The 25260-nt window shown below is 44.9% G+C and overlaps 1 protein-coding gene across 11 annotated transcripts in view; it reads right to left on the bottom strand.

The window, feature by feature from the left end:
* Positions 1 to 214: 214 nt before the first annotated feature.
* ZNF532 (zinc finger protein 532) overlaps positions 215 to 25260 on the bottom strand; it is a 109551-nt gene continuing 84505 nt past the window's right edge. For 9 of the 11 annotated variants that reach the window (XM_060029143.1, XM_060029147.1, XM_060029150.1 and 6 more), the window contains 3 exons: positions 6008 to 6120; positions 3660 to 3807; positions 215 to 2243 (listed from right to left, as the gene is read on the bottom strand). In XM_060029143.1, the coding sequence (XP_059885126.1) occupies positions 1749 to 2243; positions 3660 to 3807; positions 6008 to 6120 (756 nt within the window). In that variant the 3' untranslated portion in view covers positions 215 to 1748. Of the gene's footprint in view, positions 2244 to 3659; positions 3811 to 6007; positions 6121 to 9960; positions 10120 to 25260 lie in introns of those variants that run through there. The other 2 variants (XM_060029142.1, XM_060029151.1) reach the window with 2 other exon arrangements.

Genomic DNA, 25260 nt, shown 5'->3' with positions numbered 1-25260 from the left:
GTTGAGGCGTACTTAATCACACCCTCGGGTTATACCGATGTACTGATGGAGTCGATATGTTAGCCGATTGCTAACAAGAATGAATATGCCGCTCTCCTGAGCAGGGAGAATTCTGCAATATCCCGTAGCCCATCCCCGCAATGAATCACTCCCTAAACTGCATGAAGATGTCAGCGACCCACCATCAATAACTCTCTCACGGAAGCACAAGGGCCAAATGTCCCACGTTTATTTACATATGAAATGTGTTTAATACAGTTAGGATGGATATGGTTAGTGCATGACACCTGACAGCAGCAAGACCTTCTGAGGAACCGAACGTCGACTACAGTATATCATGCAAGTATATCTATATATACACAAAAGAATTTCTTCTCTTAAAAAAAAAAAAGTACAAAACATGTTTAGGGATAAATACAAGATATAAAATGCAAAAGAAAACACAAAACACAAAACCAAAAAGTGTAACTCTCCCAGAGAACTATAAACGTTTGGAAGGGACAGAAGAGTACCTCGGCTGCACTAAGGAAGCGGAACTACCGATGTTAAAGATACTTATTTAAATGGCTGAACTAAACCCAGGTGGCTCAGTGCTGACTCGAACGGCCAATTGCGACATGCCGGCTGCTGCATCAATAAGGTGGAAGTTGTGCATCCCAAGTCTAAGTACCAGGACGTACGGCAGTAGCACCCTGAACAGGAAACGCCAACTCTTTAGACAGCAAAGGGTTAAGTCAATTGTGATTTTTTTTTTTCCCTGTCAAGAGCCAGAGAAATACTTGATATTTTTAGTTGTGTCTTTGCAATAGTTAATAAATTACATGACAAAAGCTTGACTATATAAATCTATTGGTCTAACTACGTATTTGTAACTTTGACAGTAGTCCAGCCCTTTCGCTGCTGTATCTCCTTGTGCTCTTTAGAAGTCAGCCTTGCAAATCGGCCCAGAAAGCCACCGCGGCCCCCAGCCACCCCGCACCCCCGTGTCTTCCCTTTAGGATATCCTTCTTCCCCGTTCTGAGATGGAATCAATCCACGTTCCTTACTGGATCTCTGGCCCAAGTTTTCATCCCCCCACTGAGGAAGAAGCGACCTGCAAGGCTGCTTTCGACACAGTTTGGCCTGGAGAAGACGCCACACGCCGGGCTGCGGTCCTGACGGGGCCGGCACCCCCTGGCGGAGCAGGCACGTTGAGGATAGTGCTAAGACACTTAAAAGTCCCTAGTGTTTTTGAGACCTACAATCACCTACGATTTATGTAGTGAATTCTAAAAATTAAAAACACTAAAAAAGGCATTATCGTAGCCTGTAATTAGTTAACCCATTCAAATCTGTGACATACAAAATGGTTTATTTGAATTCAGGAACTGCCCCTGATACTAAGAACTGTTTTAAAGAAACAGTACAAAAAGAAAAATTCTAACTCAAATTAAAAAAAAAAAAACAAACCAAGAACAAAACAAAAAAAAACTTCAAAACATTTCCCACTAAATACTGATATAAACATGTAACAAAGAGTATAAAAAGTTATTCATTTAAATATATACAAACTCTTTTCAACTCAAATACTGTTTTAATACTTAATCGAGGAGGATATACAGGAGGAGGCGGAGAAGGGAGTGGAAGGAGGATATATTGCAACAGCCTAGACAGTACTGTTAACTCTATGATAACTGCCAATTTTTTGTAAGAAAACTGTCTCTTTGCTTCCAACGTGGACCGGGACTCTCGGCGGGAAGGGTGCGCGGCTATTTCTCCGCTGAGCTCACTCTTTTGGATTTGATGAAGGCCATGCCGTGGGTCCGCATGTGGGCGTTTAAGGCAGCTTCCGTCTCGAACGTCTTTGCACACACTTTGCACGTTCTGTCCGACACGGGGCCGTCGGCCGGCGCGTCCTCTGGGCCAGGCTTGTTCTCCTGCTGGCTCTCCTCGCCGGCCCCGTTCTGCTTGGCCGCTGGCTGCGGCTCCTTCAGTTTGTGGACGATGAAGAGGTGCCGGGACAGGGAGACGTGCGACGTGTAGCAGAGGCCGCACTCGCGGCACTGGTGGGACGAGCCGTCTGACTTGTGCTGTGGAATGTGCTCGTGGAACTGCAGCAGGTTCTCCGTGGTGAAGCCGCACACGGCGCACTTGTGCACCTTGAACACATTAATCTTCAGCTTCTTCAGGGGCTGCGTGATGGCTCCTCGGGGAGGTCTGAACTCTAAAACGGGTTCTTCCAACTTCCGCTTGGGACTGGGAACCTTGGAGAGAAAAACAGAGCGGGTGACGCACTGAAAACCGGTCTCTGGGCGGGTGACGGGCGGTCGGTGCTCGCGGGCTCTGGGGCTGCGGGGAAACGTGTCCCAGGAGCGAGGGGGTGCGGGCTCCTTACGGCTGCGTGGCTGCCGCCCCACCCAAGGGTCGTGCCTTCCAGCCCCCCAACAGAGGTGGACTCAGCTCCGGGATGACCAGGCATCCTCCAACAGCCGGCTTGGTAGGACAGACAGGTCCCAGCCCTCGTGGGACACAGGCGCCAATGGAGTGACGAAGAGCCACGAAGGAGCCAGCGTGCAGTGTGGCAGGGACAGCCTGAGCCAGGAGGCCACACGGGGAAAGGGGCCCAGGAGGCGGGCCAGGGGGGCCGGGGCAGGGCGACCAGGTGAGTGTGCAGATGAGGCCGAGGAGAGGCAGGGGGCGGGCGGACTGAAAAGCACCTCGTGGAGGAGAAGATGTCCGCACTTGTGCTTCTCCCGAGACTCAGGCGGAGCCACCTGAGCCTCACCGGGTCTCCTAAGCGCCCTTTCCTGCCCACTCACCTTCCTCCCACCCCTTCCCCTCTGGCCTCATCAAATCCCCTCCCTTCCAGCTCTCTAAAAAGCCAAGACGAGGCGCCGCCCTGTCCTCCCAGCTCTGCAGCCGTCCTGCTTTTCCGCCTTGACCTAGGGCTGCTCCTGCACGTACATTCTTTAATTCCATCCCCGCCTCCCCATCACTTGAGGGAAAGGGTTACAATTTAATGCGACACGAGTCTGACTTGTATTCTGATTTCAATGATGAACTCCTTGAAAGCACACACAGGCTTTTACCCAGGAACGTTCCAGACGCAGCACAGGGCCAAAGACGGCAGGTCTCCTAAGTGCCTGCTTTACTGCAACAGCACTTGCGACACACACACACCGTGTACTCAGGTTAGTATATGTGCACTCAGGTTAGTATACGTTCTGTTGTCTGCTTCAAGTTCACTACCTACTGATAAGGCACTATCTACGGATCTTATCTTAATCCTTTATCAGTACAAAGAGAAGCTAAATGGAATCAATTTTGATTAGGCACCTCTCACAACCAATATACTGCCAATGAAGAGGAGTCTAGATTCATACAATCTCCTGGCTGAGAGACCACTTCTGTGAGTCAGCATAACATTTTATATGTAAGTAGATCAATCCCTAAAGTTGTGTCTGGAAGGATACAGAAGAAACTTAATAAAGGTTACCTTTTAGGAGCAAGATGAAAGCTCAGAACGAGTGCAGAGAGAGCGTCCCTATTATTTTAAAGTTTTAGACACAGTGTGAATTTTTAAAACTGTGTAACCGTAGAATAATTTAAATGCAAAAAAAAAAATGGCAAAAGCAAGTCAACACAACTTCACTGTAAAGAGAACACGTGCAGTGTTTGACCTTGGTATCTTCTTTTATTTCTGCTTCCTCCTCATTGGTGGCTTCTGTCATTTCTTTCAAGTCAGGATCCTTAATTCCGTGCATGAGTTGGATGTGTTTCTCCAGCATTAACCGTTTCGTGAAGGTACGCCTGGAGTCTGGGCAGTGCCTGTGAGGAAAAAGACAAGGAAATAACCTACTTGCTTTAAAGGAACTCACTGAGGCGCACATTCACTGCTGAAAGCCCTCAGCCGGCCGACAGCCCCGCTCAGAGGGGCCAGGGTCGTCTGCATGAGTACCACTGGTCCAAAGCGAAAGAGTAATTTTGCTATGAATCATAGTTTCCAATTGGTGGAAAAAAAAAAAAAACTCTTGCAGCTTTTGTTAAAAGTTTTCTATCAGTTTTTGTGTCCTTACAGGATCAGCCTAATTTGGGTCAGATGGAGTATTTATTTTCTGAGTTTGGTTAAAGTATTACTTGATTCGTTATTCTAGATGGCTGTAATTTTTAACATGGAGAACATTAAATTTCAAAAGTTTCCTTTCCAGTGACTCAGACGGTTCCCTCAGAATTTACGTCATGAGACACTCTGATAGGAAGAAAGTCCGTGCCTGACTCCTTCACGCTGGTGTTAACGATTCCTGTCCACTCTGCCGTAACACAGACAAGACAGACTGTCTCCCCGTCAAATTCCTCATCAAAGCACAAATGCAATATGCATGGTTAGAACCGCAGCGCTCAAATACATGTGTTCAGTCAGTCGATTAAAATGTAGAAAACTGTGAACAGATATCCAAGACAGGTCAATTATTTAAACTGTCATTTCAGCGTGTGCAAAATTATGTTAATTACGATTACAGTTCTTCTTTAGAAGATATGAATTTATCATTTTCTTAATCAAACAGGCCAAACACAGGTAAACGAAAGTTAATGACCATGGTGATTACAGATACGCTAAGCCAGACATCAGGAATACCACTGCAGCGAAGGTGGATGGAAAGTGCCTCACGGCTTATGAAGAACCAAATTTGCTGTCTTCAGAGAGGCTTCTAAGCATTTTATAATGATTGGCTCCCAATTCTGGTGTCATGTTAGAGACGCTCTGTGGGGCAGCAGTGGGAGTCAGCACCGACACCAAAGAACAGACGAAATAGCTGGACAATCCCGGCGTCTTACTGCCTTACAGGCACTTCACGAGGAAACGAACACCCCCGTTAGAGGAAGGACTGTGCCATCCACGCCAGCATTGCTTTCCATTTTCTCAGCCCAGGGTTTCCTCCTAAATTCACTGATTCTTTCAATGCAGTCTCAGCATACAGACTGTATTTACAGACTGTTCTCGTCTCACCAAAATCACTCCCAGCTTCAATTTCACGGAAGGAGGGTCCCTGTTCTCCTACCCAAGAAACATTCCCTACCTAACCAAGACACAGCAAAGCCCCGGCGATCTGGTAGCTGACTTTCTCACGTTCCCTCAGCCACGTGGTACACGGAGTCCTGCTTTCATCACGGCCACACGCTGGCTGTATGGCTTCTGTGTCGTTTAGTCCTCTTTTATGGGAAGTGCCTTAAAGTAAGTAACCCTGTTACATCACCTCACTTCAGGCATGTTCTGAGTGGGTGAGAAAGCTTTCTCACTAATAATAGTATGACAATCGCTGACCTTCATACACAAAGAGTCTCATGGACTGTCCACTCAGTGGGGTGGCCCACTCAGTTCCTTGAATTTGGTCTCTAACCAACAGCGTGTGCTGAGATGAGGGATGCACTGCAGCCGAGGGGCAAACGTCCAGCCCAGGATGACTCCACGACTGGCCCCACCACGGCCTGCTCGGAACCCTGAGTACATCTACCAGCCCAAACGGCTTACTGATGCTGCCAACTCCCTGTGTGTAAGAGACCGAAGAGCATCTCATTCAACCGTGCACCTACCTGCCCGTGAGCCACTTCTCCAAAATTCTCAGTAATAAAACGCCTACCTCTGTATAATGGATAAGAACATAGGTGGGAATTCCCTGGGAGTACAGTGGTTAGGACTCTGTGCTTTCACTGCTGAGGGCCCGGGTTCAATCCCTGGGCGGGGAACTAAGATCCCACAAACTGTGTGGCCAAAAAAAAAGAACAAAGGTAACAGATAAGAACATACAAAGGGTGGGCAAGGGGCTGCTCCTTTTTATTTTAATATTGTTAAGTGTTACAAACCAAGCAAGAATGGTCTGTCAAAACAAAATACAATTCCGAAAGGAAATCCATACACCATGGAGCAGAGAATGGGAAAATGAAAAGTTAATGGTGAAATGGGAAAACCTTCGAGAAGTTCCAGGCTAATCCTTTCACTGTGCTTCCCACATTAGAAATCACGACTTACGAGCAGGTATAAACTTTCCTGATGCCTTTGTGCTTGATCCGGTTGTGACGGCACAGGCTGTGGGATGAGCTAAAAGACTTGTCACACTGGCGGCAGGGGTGCTTCTTCATTTGCTTTATTAGGAGAAAAAAGAAAGAAAGACACTTGAGAGAACAAAAACGGGAACACTTTACAAATTAAAAACTCTTTTGTAAGAGTCTAAGTATCACTGCTGTTTAGCAATACAGTAACAAGACTAGAAGATTTTAAAGGTGTAACAGAGGACTTCCCTGGTGGTGCAGTGGTTAGCCTGCCAATGCAGGGGACACGGGTTTGAGCCCCGGTCTGGGAGGATCCCACATGCCACGGAGCAACTAAGCCCGTGCGCCACAACTACTGAGCCTGCCTGCGCTCTAGAGCTTGTGCGCCACAACTACAGAGCCTGTGAGCCACAACTACTGAAGCCTACACGCCTAGAGCCAGTGCTCCGCAACAAGAGAAGCCACCACAATGAGAAGCCTGGGCACCACAGTGAAGAGTAGCCCCTGCTCAACGCAACTAGAGAACAGCCCACACGCAGCAATAAAGACCCAATGCAGCCAAAAATCAATCAATCAATCAATCAATTTAAAAAAAAAACGTAACAGAAAGGGTGGGCAGGGCTGGAGTAATCATGGAGGGGTTCATTTCTAGAGAACACACTTTATCATAAGACTAAAAAACTATTTTTTTCCTTAAAAAGACTTACTGTTTTGATTGAACACAAACACCCAGATAGCTGAAAAGAAAACATTACATAAATTTTCTTTGCGTAAGAGACGTTATTTTTAAAAAACAGATAACCTAGAAAAACAATCTTCAGCAGATACCAAATAAAGCCATTAGTTAATTTGTTATATCCAGAAAGAACAGGTTTCCTTCTCCAATATGCCATTTTAAATTACATCTCTGGCTAATTTTAAACATTTTAGCTTCTCCCCCTAATAACTAATTATTGCTTAAATAAGGAAAGAGTTTTCCAAGAATGCTTTTTGTTTTAAATGATACCATTTGGTTATCTCAAGAACACAAGTTTGAAACCACTTTGGGGATATTGCCTGTTGGTATATGTAGAGTGTGTGTGTGTGTGTGTGTGTGCAGGGGAGGGACACTGAGAAAGCAAGAGAGCACGATCAAGAGATATATAAAAATCTGGGCTTCCCTGGTGGCGCAGTGGTTGAGAGTCCGCCTGCCGATGCAGGGGACATGTGTTCGTGTCCCGGTCTGGGAAGATGCCACGGAGCAGCTGGGCCCGTGAGCCATGGCCGCTGAGCCTGCGCGTCCGGAGCCTGTGCTCCGCAACTGGAGAGGCCACAGCAGTGAGAGGCCCGCGTACCACAAAAAAAAAAAAAAAAGAGAGAGAGAGAGATAAAAGTCAAAGTTTCCCACTTTGGCTAAGACATAATGTTAATTCAACAGATTCCCATGTGGAACCTCTGAAGTCAAATTAGTGGCTTAACATTTAACACAGATTATTTGGGCATGATACGCACTGCAGTCTGGAAGTAATGTCACATCACAAGGAAATGAAATCAAGAAAGAACTGTTCGCCTCGTGAATGAAACAAATTTGGCTCATCAGCCCTCGTAAAAAATGGGGATGAAGAAGGAATACGTTCTCACGTGAAATTGTGTTACTACTTTGGCAGTAAGAAGAGATAAGCAAGCAACTGTGACCTAAGTGATAAAGAAATGATGTTTTCTAAAAAATTATTTTTACATTAATCACCTGACAAACACATCCTTATTCAAGCTGGGAAGCAATTCTATTCAGGCGGCTGAGAGGAGTCCCAGAGATGGGCTGGCACCTTTTCTCCACCACTCACTAACCATGTGGTGGGGGAAAGTGTCCCAACCTCCATAAACACCCACTCCCCAAGCTGTCAAGTGGGGATCACAGCAGTGCCGTCCTCAGAGAGAGTGCTGGGGGAAGGGGGCCACTGAAGGGCTAGCACAGTGCTTGGGACACAGAGAAATCCTCAATATGTGTTACTTTATTGGTAATAAGAAAGTTACATGTCCAAGTTTCATTTTTTAAAAAGTGGAAAACACAATCTTTTAAATAAAACAAATCAGTCCGGCGGACGCTGAAAAGGTCTTGAGCCCAGACAAAGGCAAAGGAGGAAGTTCCTTCTCCAAGTTAAAGATGAAAGTCGTACCATTGCTTGTACTGCTTTCCTAAGCATATCCCCGGGATATATGCATATACATCATGTATCCCAGACTGTAAGAATCATCTCTGGGGAAAAAAAGACACAACAAAGCAAGTGACCAACTAGTGCCTGAGATATCCTGTCCCTTCTCCTTCATAAAAATTTTCGATCACATTGAATAGGCCATCCCTAGTCTCTTTTATTAGCATATGTAGCCAGAGAATGAATAAGAGGTTTCTTTTACAATAAAACTTTAAGTCAAGAACAGTCAGTTATGAAGAGTTCTACTATGTTTCAATAAAGGTTTTTAACATCTACAAATACCTAACTCCTGTTGAATTCTGTACATATAAAATGGACAATGTTAAGATCACCTGGGAGAGCTGAAACATAAGACATCTTTCTAAAAGCAAGACAGTTGTAGCAAATAATCATAAAGGAGGGAGACAACGGAAGTGTATCTTTCTAAGCACAGAACAGGGCAGAGACCTCAGAGACATGCAGACTGGATTTTCTATTATGGTGAAGATTTTAATATTCTACTTCTTGTTACTGTGTAGTTATATTAATATCAAATCAAAATTGTAATAGAGAAATATCAATAAAGAAATCCTCAGAAGATAATAAAATAAATGAAGAGCAGTTTAGCTAAATCAATAATTATTATTTTCAAAAAGAGTTGACGATGTATGAGATACTCTTTTTCAACATCTTTATGAAAAAAAATTGCAGAAATGAACTGTGCAATCTCAAAACAATGGGGCAAGGTTTCAAAATCACTGGTGACAAGAAAACTACAAGTTAAACTCCAGTTTCCAGATCAAACCTGCCATGTTCACCATACCTATCAAGACAAATGACTTTCTTCTTTGTTAAATTTTAAATACTAACTTGTTTAAAGGTGCTTTGCCTAATTTATCTTCATAACTTGTATCTTCAATATTATAATAGTTCATACTGCTACTTTATGACACAGGGAACAATTTTTAATCAAACAAACATGGGAAAAAACAGTATTAAGAAAGTGTAGGACTTCCCTGGTGGCACAGTGGTTACGAATCCACCTGCCGATGCAGGGGACACGGGTTCAAGCCCTGGTCCGGGAAGATTCCACATGCCACAGAGTAACTACGCCCGTGCGCCACAACTACTGAGCCTGCGCTCTAGAGCCTGCGAGCCACAACTACTGAGCCCACGTGCCCCAACTACTGAAGCTCTTGCGCCTAGAGCTCGTGCTCCGCAACAAGAGGAGGCACTTCAGTGAGAAGCCCGCGCACCGCAATGAAGAGTGGCCCCCGCTCGCCGCAACTAGAGAAAGCCCGCGCGCAGCAACAAAGAGCCAACACAGCCAAAAACAAATAAATAATTAACTTTTAAAAAAAGGAAAAAAAGTGTAAAAGTCTATCATCATTCTGTTTTCAAGACTTTTAATGTCCTTTACTTCTGCTGGCTCCAAGGCTGCATAAACTGATATCAACAGAACCAGGGCCTTAAGTGCACTCTTTATAGTTAACTAAAATCAGAAAAGAAATTTATGAATTATAAATTATTTTGTTTTTAAATAGAACTCTTTAAAGAAACAGTGAACTAATAAGCTGGAAGGGTCTGAAAATTCTGCTAAAACGTTAGAGCAAAATATCAAATAAAACACGTGGGCACACCTCCTGAACTGTCTCCCTCATCTCCAATTTCTGACTCTTTTACCTTTGTGTCCTGTAGGGAAGAAAGCATTATTATTAACTGCTCTTACCAAACAAACTCCTTTGTTCTACATGCCCCAGCCCTGGGCTCAGGTCTGAGCTCTGGGATTTAAAATGCCTCTGAGAGCCATTCTTTTCGGATGGCACTTGGTGGAGGTGGGCGCTCTCACGATCAGACATTTCCATGCTGATAACCAGTCCCTTCCTGTCTCTTGGCTTGAAGGCCTCTGTCTCAGGTGACTCTGAAGAAGTTAGAGGGAGAAAAGCCACAACTTCACACTCCCATCTGGCCAGACACCCACGCATCTCCATCTCTTCTGCGATTCCCTCCTCCACGAGATATCTGCCTCACACCAACACGCACAGGGCCTCCTTGACAACCAGCACACGTCCAGGAACAGCCGCAAGTTTAAGATTAAACGGGAGCGAAGTTATTCCCAAAGCACGCTGACATACATCCTTCAGCTCTTATCATAGCGGTTTCTATGAAAAAGGAAAATCAAACCAACTGCATAATTTACGCCTACCACAGCAGCAATCCCTCAGAATTTAACTCCTAAAACCCTGGACCCTTCCACTTGGGAATCTATTCTACAGATAAACCCGCACATGGTACAGTCAGTTCTGATTTAACACAATATACATAGAACACGTGCTCTAAATCATTGAACTATGCAGAATCAGGCAACAAAACCCACAAGACTTCCAGCAACAGTGAAGTTCAGGGCATAATTTTCAAAAACTGCCAATGACCCATTTAATAAAAAACTAAACTAGCATGGATTTGCACATGTTAAACGGTTAAGAAACACATATTAGGTGCTGCAAAAAATGTGGCACTTTACCTCGAAAAAGACCTTCAGTTTGCTTGTGGAAGTGAGCGCCAGGGGGCTTGCTTGAGTTTCTGTGAAGTGGTGTAAGGAGGGTTATCTGAAATTGGAGGGAAGTTGTAACACCAGGTGTGGACGTGTGTGACTCAGCCCACGGGGAGATGAGGTCACTGGTGAAGGCAGAAGGTGTGTGCACAAGTGTGCCGGGTGGACTCCTACACAACTCTGTTGCACAGTTTAATGATCACCTAGTGTTTCTCAGGGATGGAATCACACGAGTAAACTCGGAATTCACATTATGTTTCAATTGTTCCCTGATGTATCAACTACATTGGAACAAATCTGTGTTTTCAACACAGGCATTACAGCAGAACTGACTGTACATACAAGGTTATTCACTGCAGCCCTGTATGTAAGGGGAAAAGATGGGGAAAAATGTGGGTCCCTCCAAGGAGGAATGGTTAAATAAATGATATGCGCTCAAAACAATATTCTTGTAGAAAAGAATGAAAGATCTCAAAGCACTGGTATGAAAAGAACTGTAACATAAATTACATGGAGACGGAACCGGTGCAGAAAATTAACTTAATAAACTGTGTTCTGTGTTAAAAAGAGGTAAAAATGAGAACACAGATGCATATACGATGATACTGGCATAGAGAAACTTCAAGGGTGGCAAGGGTAGAAATAATGAGGCTTTTAACTGCATTCCTTCATATTATTTGGATTTTTGAACCATGTGAATATAGCTCATATAAAAAAATTATTTTTTTCTGTTGCCTCAAAAAGATCTTAGGTCAGGTTCACTGAGGTATTAATTTACGAAATGTAAAATTCACTTTTTAATGAGTTTTGGGAAATGGACACAGTTAAGTAACTGCTACTGCAATCAAGATATAGAACAGTTCCATCACCCCCCAAATTCCCACGTGCCCCTTTAGCGTCAACCCCTCCTTCCTACACCCAACTCTTAAAAACCACTCATCTGTTTTCCATCCTACAGTTTTGCTTTTTCCATTTGTCACGTACGTGGGACCATGCAGTATAATGTGTGTGGTTTTGTGAGCCTGGCATCTCTCACTCGGCATCACGCATCGGCAACTCTATCGAGTGCATCAGTAGTCCGTGCTTCTCGCTGCAGAGGAGTACTCCGTTGTATGGACAGACCCCTGTTTGTTTACCACTTACCAGGTGAAGGACTTCAAGGCTGTTTCCAGTTTTTGAAAATTATTAAAGTATACAGTATAAACTATAAACATTCATGGACAGGTTCTGGTGTCAACATATGATCTTATTTCTCTTGGGTAAATACCTAGGAATGGGATTACTGGGTCCTATGGTAAATTACATAAGAAACTGTCACAGTGTTTTCCAGATGGCTGTACTCTGTTTTTCCACCAGCAATGGATAAGAGCTCCAATGGCTCTGCAGCCTTCCCAGCACTTGATATTGCCATTTTGTTTTATTTTATTTTATTATAGCCATTATCAAGGGTGGCTAGTGGTATTTCATTGTGGTTTAATCTGCATTTCTCTAATGACTAATGATAGTAAGGTAAAAATTTTTCAGTTAACAGATAAAATACCTATTTATATGGTGTGCCTCTTCCTCCAAAGAAAAGCCCTGAACTCTGTTTTTAGTTTTTTATTTTGATTTCAGGAGGAATTTCACTCTCTTGTAAGGTCCTTGAAAACAGAAGCTGTGGGTCATCCATCCTTACAGCCCTGGCATTCAGCACACAGAAAACACTCAGTAAATAGTCACTGTGTAAATGAATAAAAGAAAAAAATAACTGAATACACAATTATCTACTGGAAAAATACGAGCATGTGCTACAAAGTGTTCACAGAATAACAAATTTACCATAAAGTCCTGGACAGAGAGCAAGCACTGCTTGTTTCTGGAAGATGGGTGAGATGCGGGCATGTTTAAATCCTGGTAAGAGCCTCTAAAAAACAAAAACACTGGGCTTCCCTGGTGGCGCAGTGGTTGAGAGTCCGCCTGCCGATGCAGGGGACACGGGTTCGTGCCCCGGTCCGGGAAGATCCCACATGCCGCGGAGCGGCTGCGCCCGTGAGCCAGGGCCGCTGAGCTGAGCCTGCGCGTCCGGAGCCTGTGCTCCGCAACGGGAGAGGCCACAACAGTGAGAGGCCCGCGTACCGCAAAAAAAAACAAAACAAAACACTGAGGACAGAGGTGGGGAGACAGGGAGGGACTCACACAGAAGGAAGAGCACATCCTCCTGTGTGACTGGAGATAAGGCTCTGCCCATAAACAGGTGCAATGCTTACACGGCCAGTGGTGGGCGGGTGAAGAAGGGATTGGGAAACGGAAGGAACTCCTGCCTGGCAGCTTCCATATCAAAGTGAAGTGATACGATGCATCTAGATGCTGCAGCGTTCACTTTCTTTCTCTTACTGTTGCCAATTATGAAAATAACAAATGGTTATTGCAAAATAAAAGACAATGAGATTGCTTCTAATCTCACCAACTGAGGTAACCACTATCAATTTCTAGCTGTATATCCTGCCCATGTCTTTTCTGGATACACGGATTCACGTGTACTTATGAGTCTGTATTATACATATTGATTTGTCACCTGATTTTTTGCTTGTAAAGCACACACAGCTACACATATTTTGATGACTCCACATTCTTCTGAATCCACCATCGTATTCTATTGTATAAATGGACCATAATCCATTTAAATATCTTCTATTAATGATTTAGATTATTTCAACTTTTACAGATAAAATTTTCTATAGTCAACCAATTATTTCCTTTGGATAGATTTCTGAAAATAGACTTTCAAGTTGTAAAAATGTTAAGGCTCTGTGTCCCTTCTTGCCGAACTGTCCTCAAAAAGGACACCAGTGACCTAAGTCGGTGTCTCTTCATCAGGAGTCTTCAACACCAGGTCACATTCTTCAACTCTGCCGAAGTCAATGGTAAAAATTCTACTGCACTTTTGTTTCTCTTCAATGCCTAGTGACGCTGGACATCTAGGCACGTACTCCTGAGCCATTTATATTTCCCTGGGGAACTGCCCGATCACATCCATTCTGCGGTTTTCTATGCAGTGAGGGCTGGAGACAGCAGGTGGGGAGCTCAGAGGGCAGACAACAGAGCCTTGCACACCATGGTGAGGGCTCTGGATCGTCCATGAGTGCGAGGAGGGGGCACTGAAGGGTTTGAGCAGAGGACCAATATGACCGACACAGTTTAGATGGGTCACCCCGGCTGCCAAGTGTGGAAGCAGGGAGCCAGGGCACAGGCTCCAGAGGAGAGATCCTGTGCCCTGGGCTTGGGAAAAAGGGTGATGATAAGTGGTTAGATTTGGTATGTACCTCCAGGGTAGATGTATGGATGGGCTGAATGTAGGTGACAAAGAAGAGAAAAAGAGGGGTCAAGTCATCATTCCAAATTCTTTGGCCTGGGCATCGGTGGAGCAGAGTTACCAGCTACTAGTTGGGAAAACAGGGGAGAAGCAGGATTAGGGAAGGAGAGGGATCAAAAGAGTTACGTTTTGGATACGTTAAGTGTGAGAAGCCCACTGGAGATCTAAGCAGAGATGTTAAATAAATAGGTGGTTAGCGTCAAGTCCGGATCTCAGGGGAGAGGTCTGGCTGCAGATACAGATCCGTGAGTCACTAGGACATAGATGCCACTCTGAGTCATGGGCCTGGATGAGAACTGTCTGAGAGTCAAAGGACACGTCAACGTTCATAAGATGATAAAGACCAAGAAGAGCTATCGATGAGGCAGGATGAGAACCAAGAGAAGACAGTGCTTAAGAGGCCCAGCAAAGAAAGCACTTCTAGGAGGACAGAGCAGACGAGTGCTTCAGGCAGGTCAACGAAGACGCCAACTGAGAAACCCAAGGCCCCTGAACTCAGGGACACGGAAGCACTGGACAGGTTGGCAAGAGTGGCTCTGGTGGAATGGGGGGACGAAAGTCTAAACAGGAGAAGGAGGCAGAAAACAGAAGGACAGAAAACGATTCCAGGGAGATTTATTATAAAGGGAGGGAGAGAAAAAATGGCAGTAGGGAAGGGGGGTGAGGAAGGCTGCTTTGCTAGGATAAGGGTACCAGGGCAGAGCTTTATGATGCTGAGAAAGATGCAGGAGAGAGTGGACGAGTGCGGGCGGCTGTGACACCCTCGAGTGGTCAACAGGGGGCTGGATGGAGCGTGCAGATGGATGGGCTGCCCTTACAGGGGGCGGGGACGCAGGATCATCCTTTGTAACGGGAGATGACACAGTATTTGAGATCAGATGCAACAGGGTTTTCACTGCACCGTCTCCTTATGTGTAAGGCAAAATCCAAACTTCTTGGCTTTCGAGACGGTCCACAATCTAATCCTCAAGCCACCATTATGACTACATCTCCTGGGACTTTATAAACCTTCCATTCAAAGCCTCTCAAATCCACATCTTCTGGAGACCATGACACATTCCTCCCTGCTCTTCTGAGACAGCCTTCCCTCTCCTGGATGCCCATTCACGCCCTTTCCCCCTCCAGCCAGCTCAGCTCTCAGGTCCTTGGTGGGCCTTCCGCTCTCCAGCCACCTGCCTCTCCTTCTCTTGCCCACATCCCATACAGCTACGAGTGAACCTCTGGAAACACACATCTCAATGTGTCCCTTCTCTCCCTAAAGCCCACCTGGCGTTCTCTGTAGCTTCAGGGAATGAGGCCGTTGGACTTGCCCGCCTCACCCATCCCAGCCTCCCATCACCCCCTTCCTAGAGCATCACCCTCCAGTACTACGTGCTGGCAGCCACCTGGCAAAGCCGTGACGGTTTGTACCACATATCCATTCTCCTCCTGCTCGTCTGCACACAGGGCAAATCCCTCTTGTGCACCCTCCAAATACCTCTTTGGATAGTATGAGGTAGCATCTCTTCTGTGCAGCCTTCCCTGGCATCTCCCCACCCCTGCCGATGTCCCACGGAACAGTGACGCTCAAATCCTGTACCTTAGATGTAAGTCTAATTCTTCTCTTCCACGTATCAAACCCAATTTTAATTTTTAATTTCACTCTATCCTCCCGTGATTTAAGGCTGGACTATATTTTATTGCTCGCTTTATTCACAGAGCCTCAACAGGTACTGAGCTAAAATCTGAATTGAATGCACCTTTCGCTTAGCACTTAATTACGTTCACACCTTGTGATGCTCCTGAGACTCTTGTTTCATACCCAACTCAAACTAGTTTTAGCTTTAAAAGTATTTATCCTTTATTTTTCTACCCAACTATAAGCATCTATAAGGCAAGAATTACATTTCACACTTGGAGCTCCCTCATAGCAAACACTATGCAATTTGATAAATATTTATAGAATAAAAGAAAGATACATATGGAAGAACATGGTGTAAAGCTAAACATTCCCTAAGTATGACTGAATGGCCTGTTCTAAGCAGTTGCAGAACTGTACATTATTCCTATAATATGCAAGTACCCAGAGGCACCAAAGACTTTAAAAACAAAACAGTCTAGACTGATAATCTGAACAGGTGAAAAACCTATCTATCTATCTATATATATATACATATAGTCTAATATATGCCTCCTGTAATATAAATTAGCTTCCCTACAGAATAAGAATGTACTCAGATTACATATAAATAACTCAATAAGTTGATTATTAAAAAAGAAATTCACGAATGAAACATGTATCATTAGCATATGTATTAAATAAATAAAAGGTATAATTTGCATTGTGAGGATTCTTGAAACTTTTCACCAGGATAAATAAAAAGTAATGCTTCGTTACGTATTTAATTCATCTGTTTCTATTAGATCCGGATACAGTCAGTATGTGCCCACAAAACTGTAACGCTTTCACTCTGTACGAGTATTACCTACAGTCACGGATGGTGAATCACAAGAAATAGCCCTGCTCACCCAAGCCACCTGTGCTCTCTTAGAAAATGCTCTTGTACGCACACAAGTAGAGTAGCCTTCCTCCGAAATCTGGAATACTGTGGGTCATAAATTCTAGTCTTTTCTGAGAGAATTTAATATCTAGGACACTAGTGAGATTTTCCAGTCTCACTACATCTAAGAATAGACAAATAAAAAGGTATTTAGATGAACACAGCACAGGAAGCTCAAACTTCGTACATGTGAAAGCACCAAGAAAAATAATTTTTGAGTACTAAACCATCCAAGCTTCCACAAACTGGAACTGCGTGGTTTGGGGGAAATACATACAGAGTATAAATTTAGACCAGAGGTTGGCAGACTTTTTGTGTAAAGGGCCAGATTGTAAATAGTTCAGGCTTTGCAGGCCATAAAGTCTCTGCTGCAACTACTCAACTCTGCCTTGTAGTTCAAAAGCAGCCACCACAGACAATGACGAATAAATGAGTGGGCGTGGCTGTGTTTCAATAAATTATTTACAATAACAGGTGGCTGGCCTGGGAACCAGTTTGCTAACCCAGATTTAGACCCCTGTCTCGCATTCTACAGAAAACAGAGCCAAGTCTCAATCATTCAGAACCAAAACTATTTAACAAAGTAAGTAATCCATCCGGGTAAGAAAAGAAAAAGTCATAACTACCAAGTAAGGAGAATTGTTTCCTTTCATAGGAAGTGCTCAGAACATGTCCCGCGCACCACCAGGATCTAGATTACTGAATGAACACTGAGTGGGAATCTGTGACCTCTGAGTCACCTTCCAGAGCCATCTATTTTATGATTCTTACCAAGTCAACCATGGCCTTGTATTTTCTTTGATGCCCCCACTTCGGGATGTAAAATTATTTTCTGGTTGTTTTGGGCTTCAAGGTAGTATCAGCTTACTGAATCGGGTGCTGAATTATTATTTTTTTAATTTTAATTTTTTATTGGCGTAGAGTTGCTTTACAATGTTGTGTTAGTTTCTGTTGTACCACAAAGTGAATAAGCTGTATGTATACGTATATTCCCTCCCTCATGGACCTCCCCCCACCCCGCCCCATCCCACCCATGTAGGTCACCACAGTCGGGTGCTAAATTCTTAAAATTTAAAAATCTGGTCTGCCAGTTGGGACTTAGGAACGTATTTTCCTAAAGAGATTACACATGGATGCTGCATTCCTGGTCAAGCACACAGAAGTCTCCTCACATCACACCACAATACCGCACCAATATTCTAAAGCCTCGCCACCATTCTCCGATCTGGTTCAATGAAGAAACCCAATCCCAGAGCAAACCTGGACACTTCAGGTCATAAAAGAAACTACTCTCCTCCCCTAGCCTCAGCCCACTGGATCTATACCTACATCTGCCTGCCGGGGATGCCACGGGCAGGGAGGGGACGCTGGGGCACAGGAAGGGACTGAGGTTTGACAGAGAACAGGGGGTGGGACCCTGGGAGGCTTCAGTCTGCGTCGGGGGCAGTGGAAGCGGAGAGGAGGAAAACTGCTCATTGGTGACAGCGAGGGAAGTCAGTCCCCGGCTTCAGGCAATGTTTTTAATAACAAACGTTCTTAGGCCAGCAAGTCCTGGTACATTCACCCAAAGCAGACGGAGACGGCCAAGTCTCGTATTCCTCCCATCTGGCAACAGCGCCAGCCCGGCATCCAGGGAGCCTCCACCTCCTAAACCTCGAGAGATAAACAGAAAGAGCCCAGGGAGGAAGAGTCTTCCTCGGTCTCCAAAATCACAGCAACCCTGCTGGGCCGTGCACTGCAAGCACCTGAACATCTGTGAACACCTCAGTCCCTGCAGGCGCGGGAGGCAGCCCTCTCTAACCAGGTGCTGCCTGTACGCTCCCAGGGCAGAGGACCACCGAGCTGTACTTCAAGTGCAAAGACACGCTGCGCTGCAAGGAACTATATTCAACACCCTGTGATAAACCGTAATGGAAAAGAATATGAAAAAGAATGTATATATGTGTATAACTGAATCACCTGCCTGTACAATAGAAATTAACACAACACTGTCAATCGACTATACTCAAGTACAAAAAAAAAAAAGATACCTTGTGCTGGTCGGCAGCACCAGTGCTTTAAGTTCGATGAGCTCACACTGATCCAGCCCCTTTTGGCCAGAGGCTTGCACCCGCCAGGCGGCAAGGTAAAAAATACAGGTGCCATCCACACTTCCACAAAGGAGTGAGAGTAGCCAGCCAGGGCCTGGGCCTGGCCACACTGAAGGCCCGGACAGCCTGGTTCTCCAGTACCCCATGGGGCCCAGGGCTCTCTGATTCATTCCACACTGTTAACTGAGCTCCTACTTTCAGTCACCAGGATCTCCCTGCTGTGTAGCGGGAAGATCACAGTCTGCTGAAGAAGACAGAAAAAAAAAAAAGAGTGGATGTCCCATTTATGACTGCAGTGGCCACAGGCAGGCGGAAGAACACAGAGGGGCCCCACGGGCACAGGGGCACTGCTGCTGGCCACAATTAGCTGGATCCACCTGGGAGTTAACCAGGCAATGAGGCAAGGACAGGGATTTCCAGGCAAAGGGAACCGAAGTGGCAAAGACAAGGAAGAGTGTGGTGTGTGTGAAGGGACCGTAAGCAGCTCTTCTTGCTGCAACCACAAGGCCTGGCAGGGCAGGTGTGGGAAGGCCCAGGGGAGACACCAAGGGCCTCGGGACTCCACCTCAGACAAACCCACAAGGGTCCACTCGTGACAGAAAGACAACGTTCCCAGGAGATGCTCTGGCAGTCATGCGGGGATCTACCGCTAAGCTGTGTTACCTGCTGCTGGGTCTGATCTCCTGAGTTCTGACTGCAGGGCGACTGGTTCTGTTGGGGACCCTCTCTATTGGGACCACTAGCAGCTCCCGCTCTGGCTCCACCAGCCCCTAAATCCTACAAGACTTTCAGAGGCGACCTCACTGATCTGAGACTTAACATATTTGCCTACTACTTTGTTATTATGTGTATTGTACATCTTTTTTGGTTTTTTTTGGCCATGCTGCAAAGCTTGCAGGATCTCAGCTGCCCGACCATGGATTGAACCCAGACCACGGCAGTAAAAGCGCCAAGTCCTAACCACTGGACAGCCAGGAAATTCCCTGTACATTTTTCAATTTGGGGTTTTATACTGAATATCCAATGGAATGTGCAGTCACATGCCATGTCCTACAGTGAAGCAGAAAACGTTCACCAAAGGAGCTCACAGAGAAAGCCATTCTTATCCTTTAGACTATGTAACTGGGCATATATAGATATATATTTAGGGCTTCCCTGGTGGCGCAGTGGTTAAGAATCCTCCTGCCAATGCAGGGAACACGGGTTCAAGCCCTGGTCCGGGAAGATCCCACATGCCGCGGAGCAACTAAGCCCGTGCACCACAGCTACTGAGCCTGCACTCTAGAACCTGCAAGCCACGACTACTGAGCCCACGTGCCACGACTACTGAGCCCACGTGCCACAACTACTGAAGCCCACGTGCCTAGAGCCTGTGCTCCGCAACAAGAGAAGCCACCGAATGAGAAGCGTGCGCACCACAACGAAGAGTAGCCCCCACTCGCCGCAACTAGAGAGAGCTCTTGCACAGCGACAGAGACCCAACGCAGCCAAAAATAAATAAATTAAATAAATGTATTTTATAAATAAATAAATAAATAATATATATATATTCAAAGTCCTTCAACTTTGTTTGCAGAAACCTCTGGTGAGTTTACAGAAAATTGTCTCCTAAAATAGCTGCAACGGATGTACGAGCAGATATAAATGTTTTACATCTAAGAGCAAATCTTCTGAAGCATCTGCAAAAAAAATCTCTTCTGGCTATAAACAAAATTTGGAATAATATTTTAGAGTCTCATTTGAGTCACATTTTCAAAAGAACTTAATCTTTCTTGAAGGTTTTATTTTTCTTCATTTTCTGTCCCTCATAAATTTCAGAAGTGGAAACTGGTCACTCAACTTGTCCTTTCATCTTCTTTGAATTTAGTGCCAAATCTCATAGCTCCTTCTCTACATCTGTAACTGTATTTTGGTTCAGTGAAACAAGGCAGAATTGCCGGGAAGGCAGGGGCTTTCCAAGTTCTTGTTCAGGGTTAAAAAAAAAATAGGTCTGCTAAAATAGTTTAACTGGAATATATTAGAAACTAACATCAAAGAAGTAATTATTAAGCTTTTTTTTTGGCCGCACTGGGCGGCTTGCGGGATCTTAGTTCCCTGACCAGGGATTGAACCCAGGCCCTCAGCACAGAGTCCTAACCACTGGACCACCAGGAAATTCCCTGAACTTTTTAAATGGAAGGTAATGCCCAAGATAAAAACTTGCTGCTTTCTACATATTTTAAAAGATATATTAACTCCTAAATTGAAGTGATTCTCCAGTGCCATCTCCCTGTTAGGCATCAGTAAGAAGTGAACAGTGAACACCCTCAACAGCTCATCATGCAGAGTCAACTAACTAATTCCTTCGGAGCAGAACTTCAAGGGACACATCGAGGGGAGGAGTGTGACCAAGTGTGACGCTGTCACAGTTACCCACGGTGGACCCCACCCAGGTCCCACCCGCCTCTCCACGTCCCAACCCCCCAGACTCAGACCATCAGACAAACTCTCATCCTGATTCTGCTCTCCCTGAGAGCCTCTACTGTAGGTAACGCCTAGAGTCAGGCAGCGGACTCCTTCACGCATTTCTGCAGGTTTCTGAGCTCTCTTTCTGCAGGAAGATACTCTATCTCCCAGGAAGCCCACTCCCGCTACAATCCACTCAGCCACAAACACAACCCAGGCAGTCTCTAAGAAACGGGAGCCACCCCAAGCATCCCGAGACCCCGCAGGAAGACCCGCACAATGAATTAACGACACCTCCCATCACTGCAACCACTCCAGGAAAGCCGTGGGTCCCAGCTAAGGAATCTGAGACTGTTACGTTCAACCTTCTCCCTAAACCATAGACACATGCTCGTTTAAGGATGACATAAACAACTTTAACCAAGACCGAACGCCTAAATTAAAGTGACGATGGATGGAAAGTCACATATTTGCTAACTGTTCCACATCGGTATTGAAAGATCCAATGAGACGAAAAGTAAGCTCTTTTTGAAATATCAGGCTTTCCTGCTCTGCAAACAGTAGCTGCTAGCATTACACTGGGGAGTCTGGATCGGAATCCTCCCTCTGCTGCTTACAAGCTGTAGAGCCTGGGGCAATAAATCAACCTTCCCTAAGGTTCCATTCCTCGCCTGTAAAACGGCATTCGTAACAACGTCCACCTTAGAGCCTGCTTCAAGGACAAGCGCACTACTTATCAAAATGGTGCACGCCACACAGGCAGGAAGTCCTCAAACCCTGTCATCTCATCACCCCACCTTCCAAATCAGCACAACTCACCGACATCATCAATAGGTGTGTCTTAATATGCTTTCAACTAAAAACGTTGACATTTTTACCTTTAAAGTTTTTGAATCACATAGAAGACTTTTATAAAACCATATAAACTATACTAATAAACCATGTAATAGAATAAAATATACTAAAATTATAATAAATGTATAATTTAATTATATAGTAAAATATATAATTAAAATATATTCTAAAATTTTACATATTATAATTGAATTATAATAAAAGAATAAATATATTAACAAAATATCAATTTCAGTGGCCAAAATTAAAAATAAGTCTCCTGAAACCAGCAATGATGTACATTTCTTGCACAAAGCATTAATATACAAACTCTAACTTATGTGACTTTCAACCCTTGGGTTCAAATCTGATGCCAAACATACAATCAGGTGGGAAACCATCCTTCACCAACAACTGACCAGGAATAGTGCAGAATACACAAGTGACTTAAACACACTTCTCCTGAGACCTTGAGCAATCACAAATAAGTTCTAAGCCAAAAAGATATGAGAAACTGATGTTTTTCACCTCTTGCCAGGGTGGTATAATTTTGGCAGAGTTAACACCACCACAGCTAAAAGACTGAGTTTCAGGATAAAACCCTATTCCTCTTCTTACAGTCATATTAATTAAAGGCCTTTTCGTATTGCTAAGTAACGCAGGCATAATGACAACAGGATGAACTCTAACTAAGGCTAAAAGAAAGTGAAAACATCTGGCAATTAACTGCAAACAGTTAACTGCAAACAATATTTTCATACTCTTAACTAATAATCACCACCACAGTAAAGCAGGAAGACAGCAACAAAAAGGAGATGTAACATTTTATTACATAATTTTCTCTAAAAGTGTTTCAGAAAGATTAAGGGAAAAGTATGCCCTATCATATATTTCATAAGCATGGCTAGGATCCAGGTCGGATGGGTGCTTAAAAAAAATATATACATAAACACACTCACAAACGTACACACACACAGGAAACTCAGCATCATTTAAAAAGGCAAATGACAGCACGCTCACGCCAAGAGCTCTGCTAAACTCCCAGACACTCTCATCGTTTCATTCTCCCATTTTCCGTTTCTGCCATTGCCCCCTTTTCACCTACACCTCTGAGTATGCTGAAAGTGTATTTCACAACAGAAGAGACGAAATAATATCAAGTATTCCAGGTCACGCGCAACCAGTACCAAAAAAGGAGGCGATGAGATCTGTGGACTTTTTTTAAAAGGGTTTACAAACCGATTAGAAACAGAAACATGAAGACATCCTGGAATAGTTTCCAATTAGGCACTGAAGAGTGAGACTCTAGGCCCAGTTGCGCATCTACTCACTAACGTTGAACTTTCCATGAGTTGTGTCACCTGCATTCACCCGCGACAGTGAGCATTAGGTGGAGTCTCATAAACAAATGCACTTGGGACCAGCCTCCCCTGCACCACAAACCAGCAAAGGTGTGTGCTCCAGTCAGATGAGCGAGGGCCACAGCAGGTCCCTGGTGATACCAGTGCTCTTGACCCTGTCTACACACCAGAATCACCTGGCCTAACATGCCAATGCCAGGTCCCATCCCCAGCATCGCCCAGGAAATTGGCCTGGGGAGCACATGGGTGCTGGGATTTTAGTGTTCCAGGTGATTCTAATGCGCGGTCACTCTGTTGGACTCAGTTCCACTGGGGGTCACAATGACTTTGTTCTGCAAGTTCTGCTGCAATTTACAAATCAGATCAACTGTGAGAAGAAATGCTTTTTGCAGATGGATGGAATGACTTTTAGACTATGATCGCATACAGATGCCTACTTCCTGGTAGCTAGGCCACCACTGTATGTATTACTACAGATGCTTTCATTTAATCCCGGTGTGAGTCTGAAAGGCATCCTTTCTATTCCATCCCTTTACAGGTGGTCACTTGGCTGCTGCCTGAATCTACCTGCCCATGACAAGTAGGGAGGTATTTCACCCACAAGGCTCCAGCTCCCCCGTAATTAATCACGCACTGGTCCTTCTATGGAGGATACAGGTATCTCAAGACAGCTATAAAAGCTCCCTCGGACTCCAACTTCTCTTCCTCCTTGCATTGTTTCCAGACCCTCACCCTTCCGGTTACCCTCCTAAGTGCTAGTGTCAATACCCACCTTCAGTCAGTGCCATGAGAACCCGGGCACACCACTTCCAATGCCGTAGCCACCGCACTGGGCATGGTAAACGTTGTCTGTCGTTTCCCCCTCCCCGGCCCCCCAGCCGGGGCACAGTGAAGACTACACTGCCAGTGGGTCTGCTCACATGACCTGTACTGGCCAATGGTATGTGTTGCATGTCACAGCCAGAAATATAAGGGCGTGTGATTCTCTAGTCTTTTTTCCCTACTGCAGGAAATGTTGAGATGATGGGGGTGAAAGAAATGGTCTTGATCACTGAGTCACTGGAAGGAGAGCTGCCCCAGAGAACCGCTCACACCTGTAACAAACTCTGCATGGGCAAGAAAAAAGCATTTCTCGTACAAATCGATGGGCTCTAGGGGCTTTTACTGCTACCTAGGGTACACCAACGGTTCTCAGAGTGGAGACCTATAAGAGATGCAAATTATCAGGCTCCATCTCAGACCTACTGCATCAGAAACTGTGGGGGGGATGGAACCCAGAAATAAAGATTTTAACCAGCCCTCCCCCAGGGGATTCAGCTGCACAGTCAAGTTTGGAGAGCCACTAGCTAGATTACAGCGCCAAATCAAAGGGCATCCGCCTCCCCGATGTGAAGGCTATCTCTGCAGCCACAAAGGATGGTGGTCTTAACATGGGCAAACAAAGGTGGAATGTTTTTTCACGTAAGATGACTAAACCCTATCTTCTCCACGTGATATCAGTGTGCTTGATTTATTTAAACCTAAATGAAACGTCTGTGTTTACTTGTTAAGATTTACCTTGTGAAATCCCCCCCCCCCCCCAGTTTCTTTCCCTACAGTCAAAAGTCACTGATAGAAACATTAGGTAAAATCTGATCCAGAATGGAAGCTTTCTCTCCAACAGAGCAATGAGTCATGAGCCAGCTATAAACTCAACGTCTCATCAGGCCCTTCTGGGCGATCCTACACAAAGCAGCACTGAGTGACCCTGTCAAAGGCTGTGCAAAACCCACTTACTCTCCACCTCTGGTGTTACTCTACCTACCACCAAGTACCCTGGTAAACGGAAGAAAATAAAACTTACCTGGAACTACCTGCAGTTAGGATTCACCACATTCTTTTTCCTG

This window comes from Delphinus delphis, chromosome 13, assembly GCF_949987515.2.
Source record: "Delphinus delphis chromosome 13, mDelDel1.2, whole genome shotgun sequence".
Taxonomy (NCBI): Eukaryota; Metazoa; Chordata; class Mammalia; order Artiodactyla; family Delphinidae; genus Delphinus; species Delphinus delphis.
The sequence above is the reverse complement of the archived record's forward strand: the minus strand, read 5'-3'. Positions and strand labels throughout refer to the sequence as shown.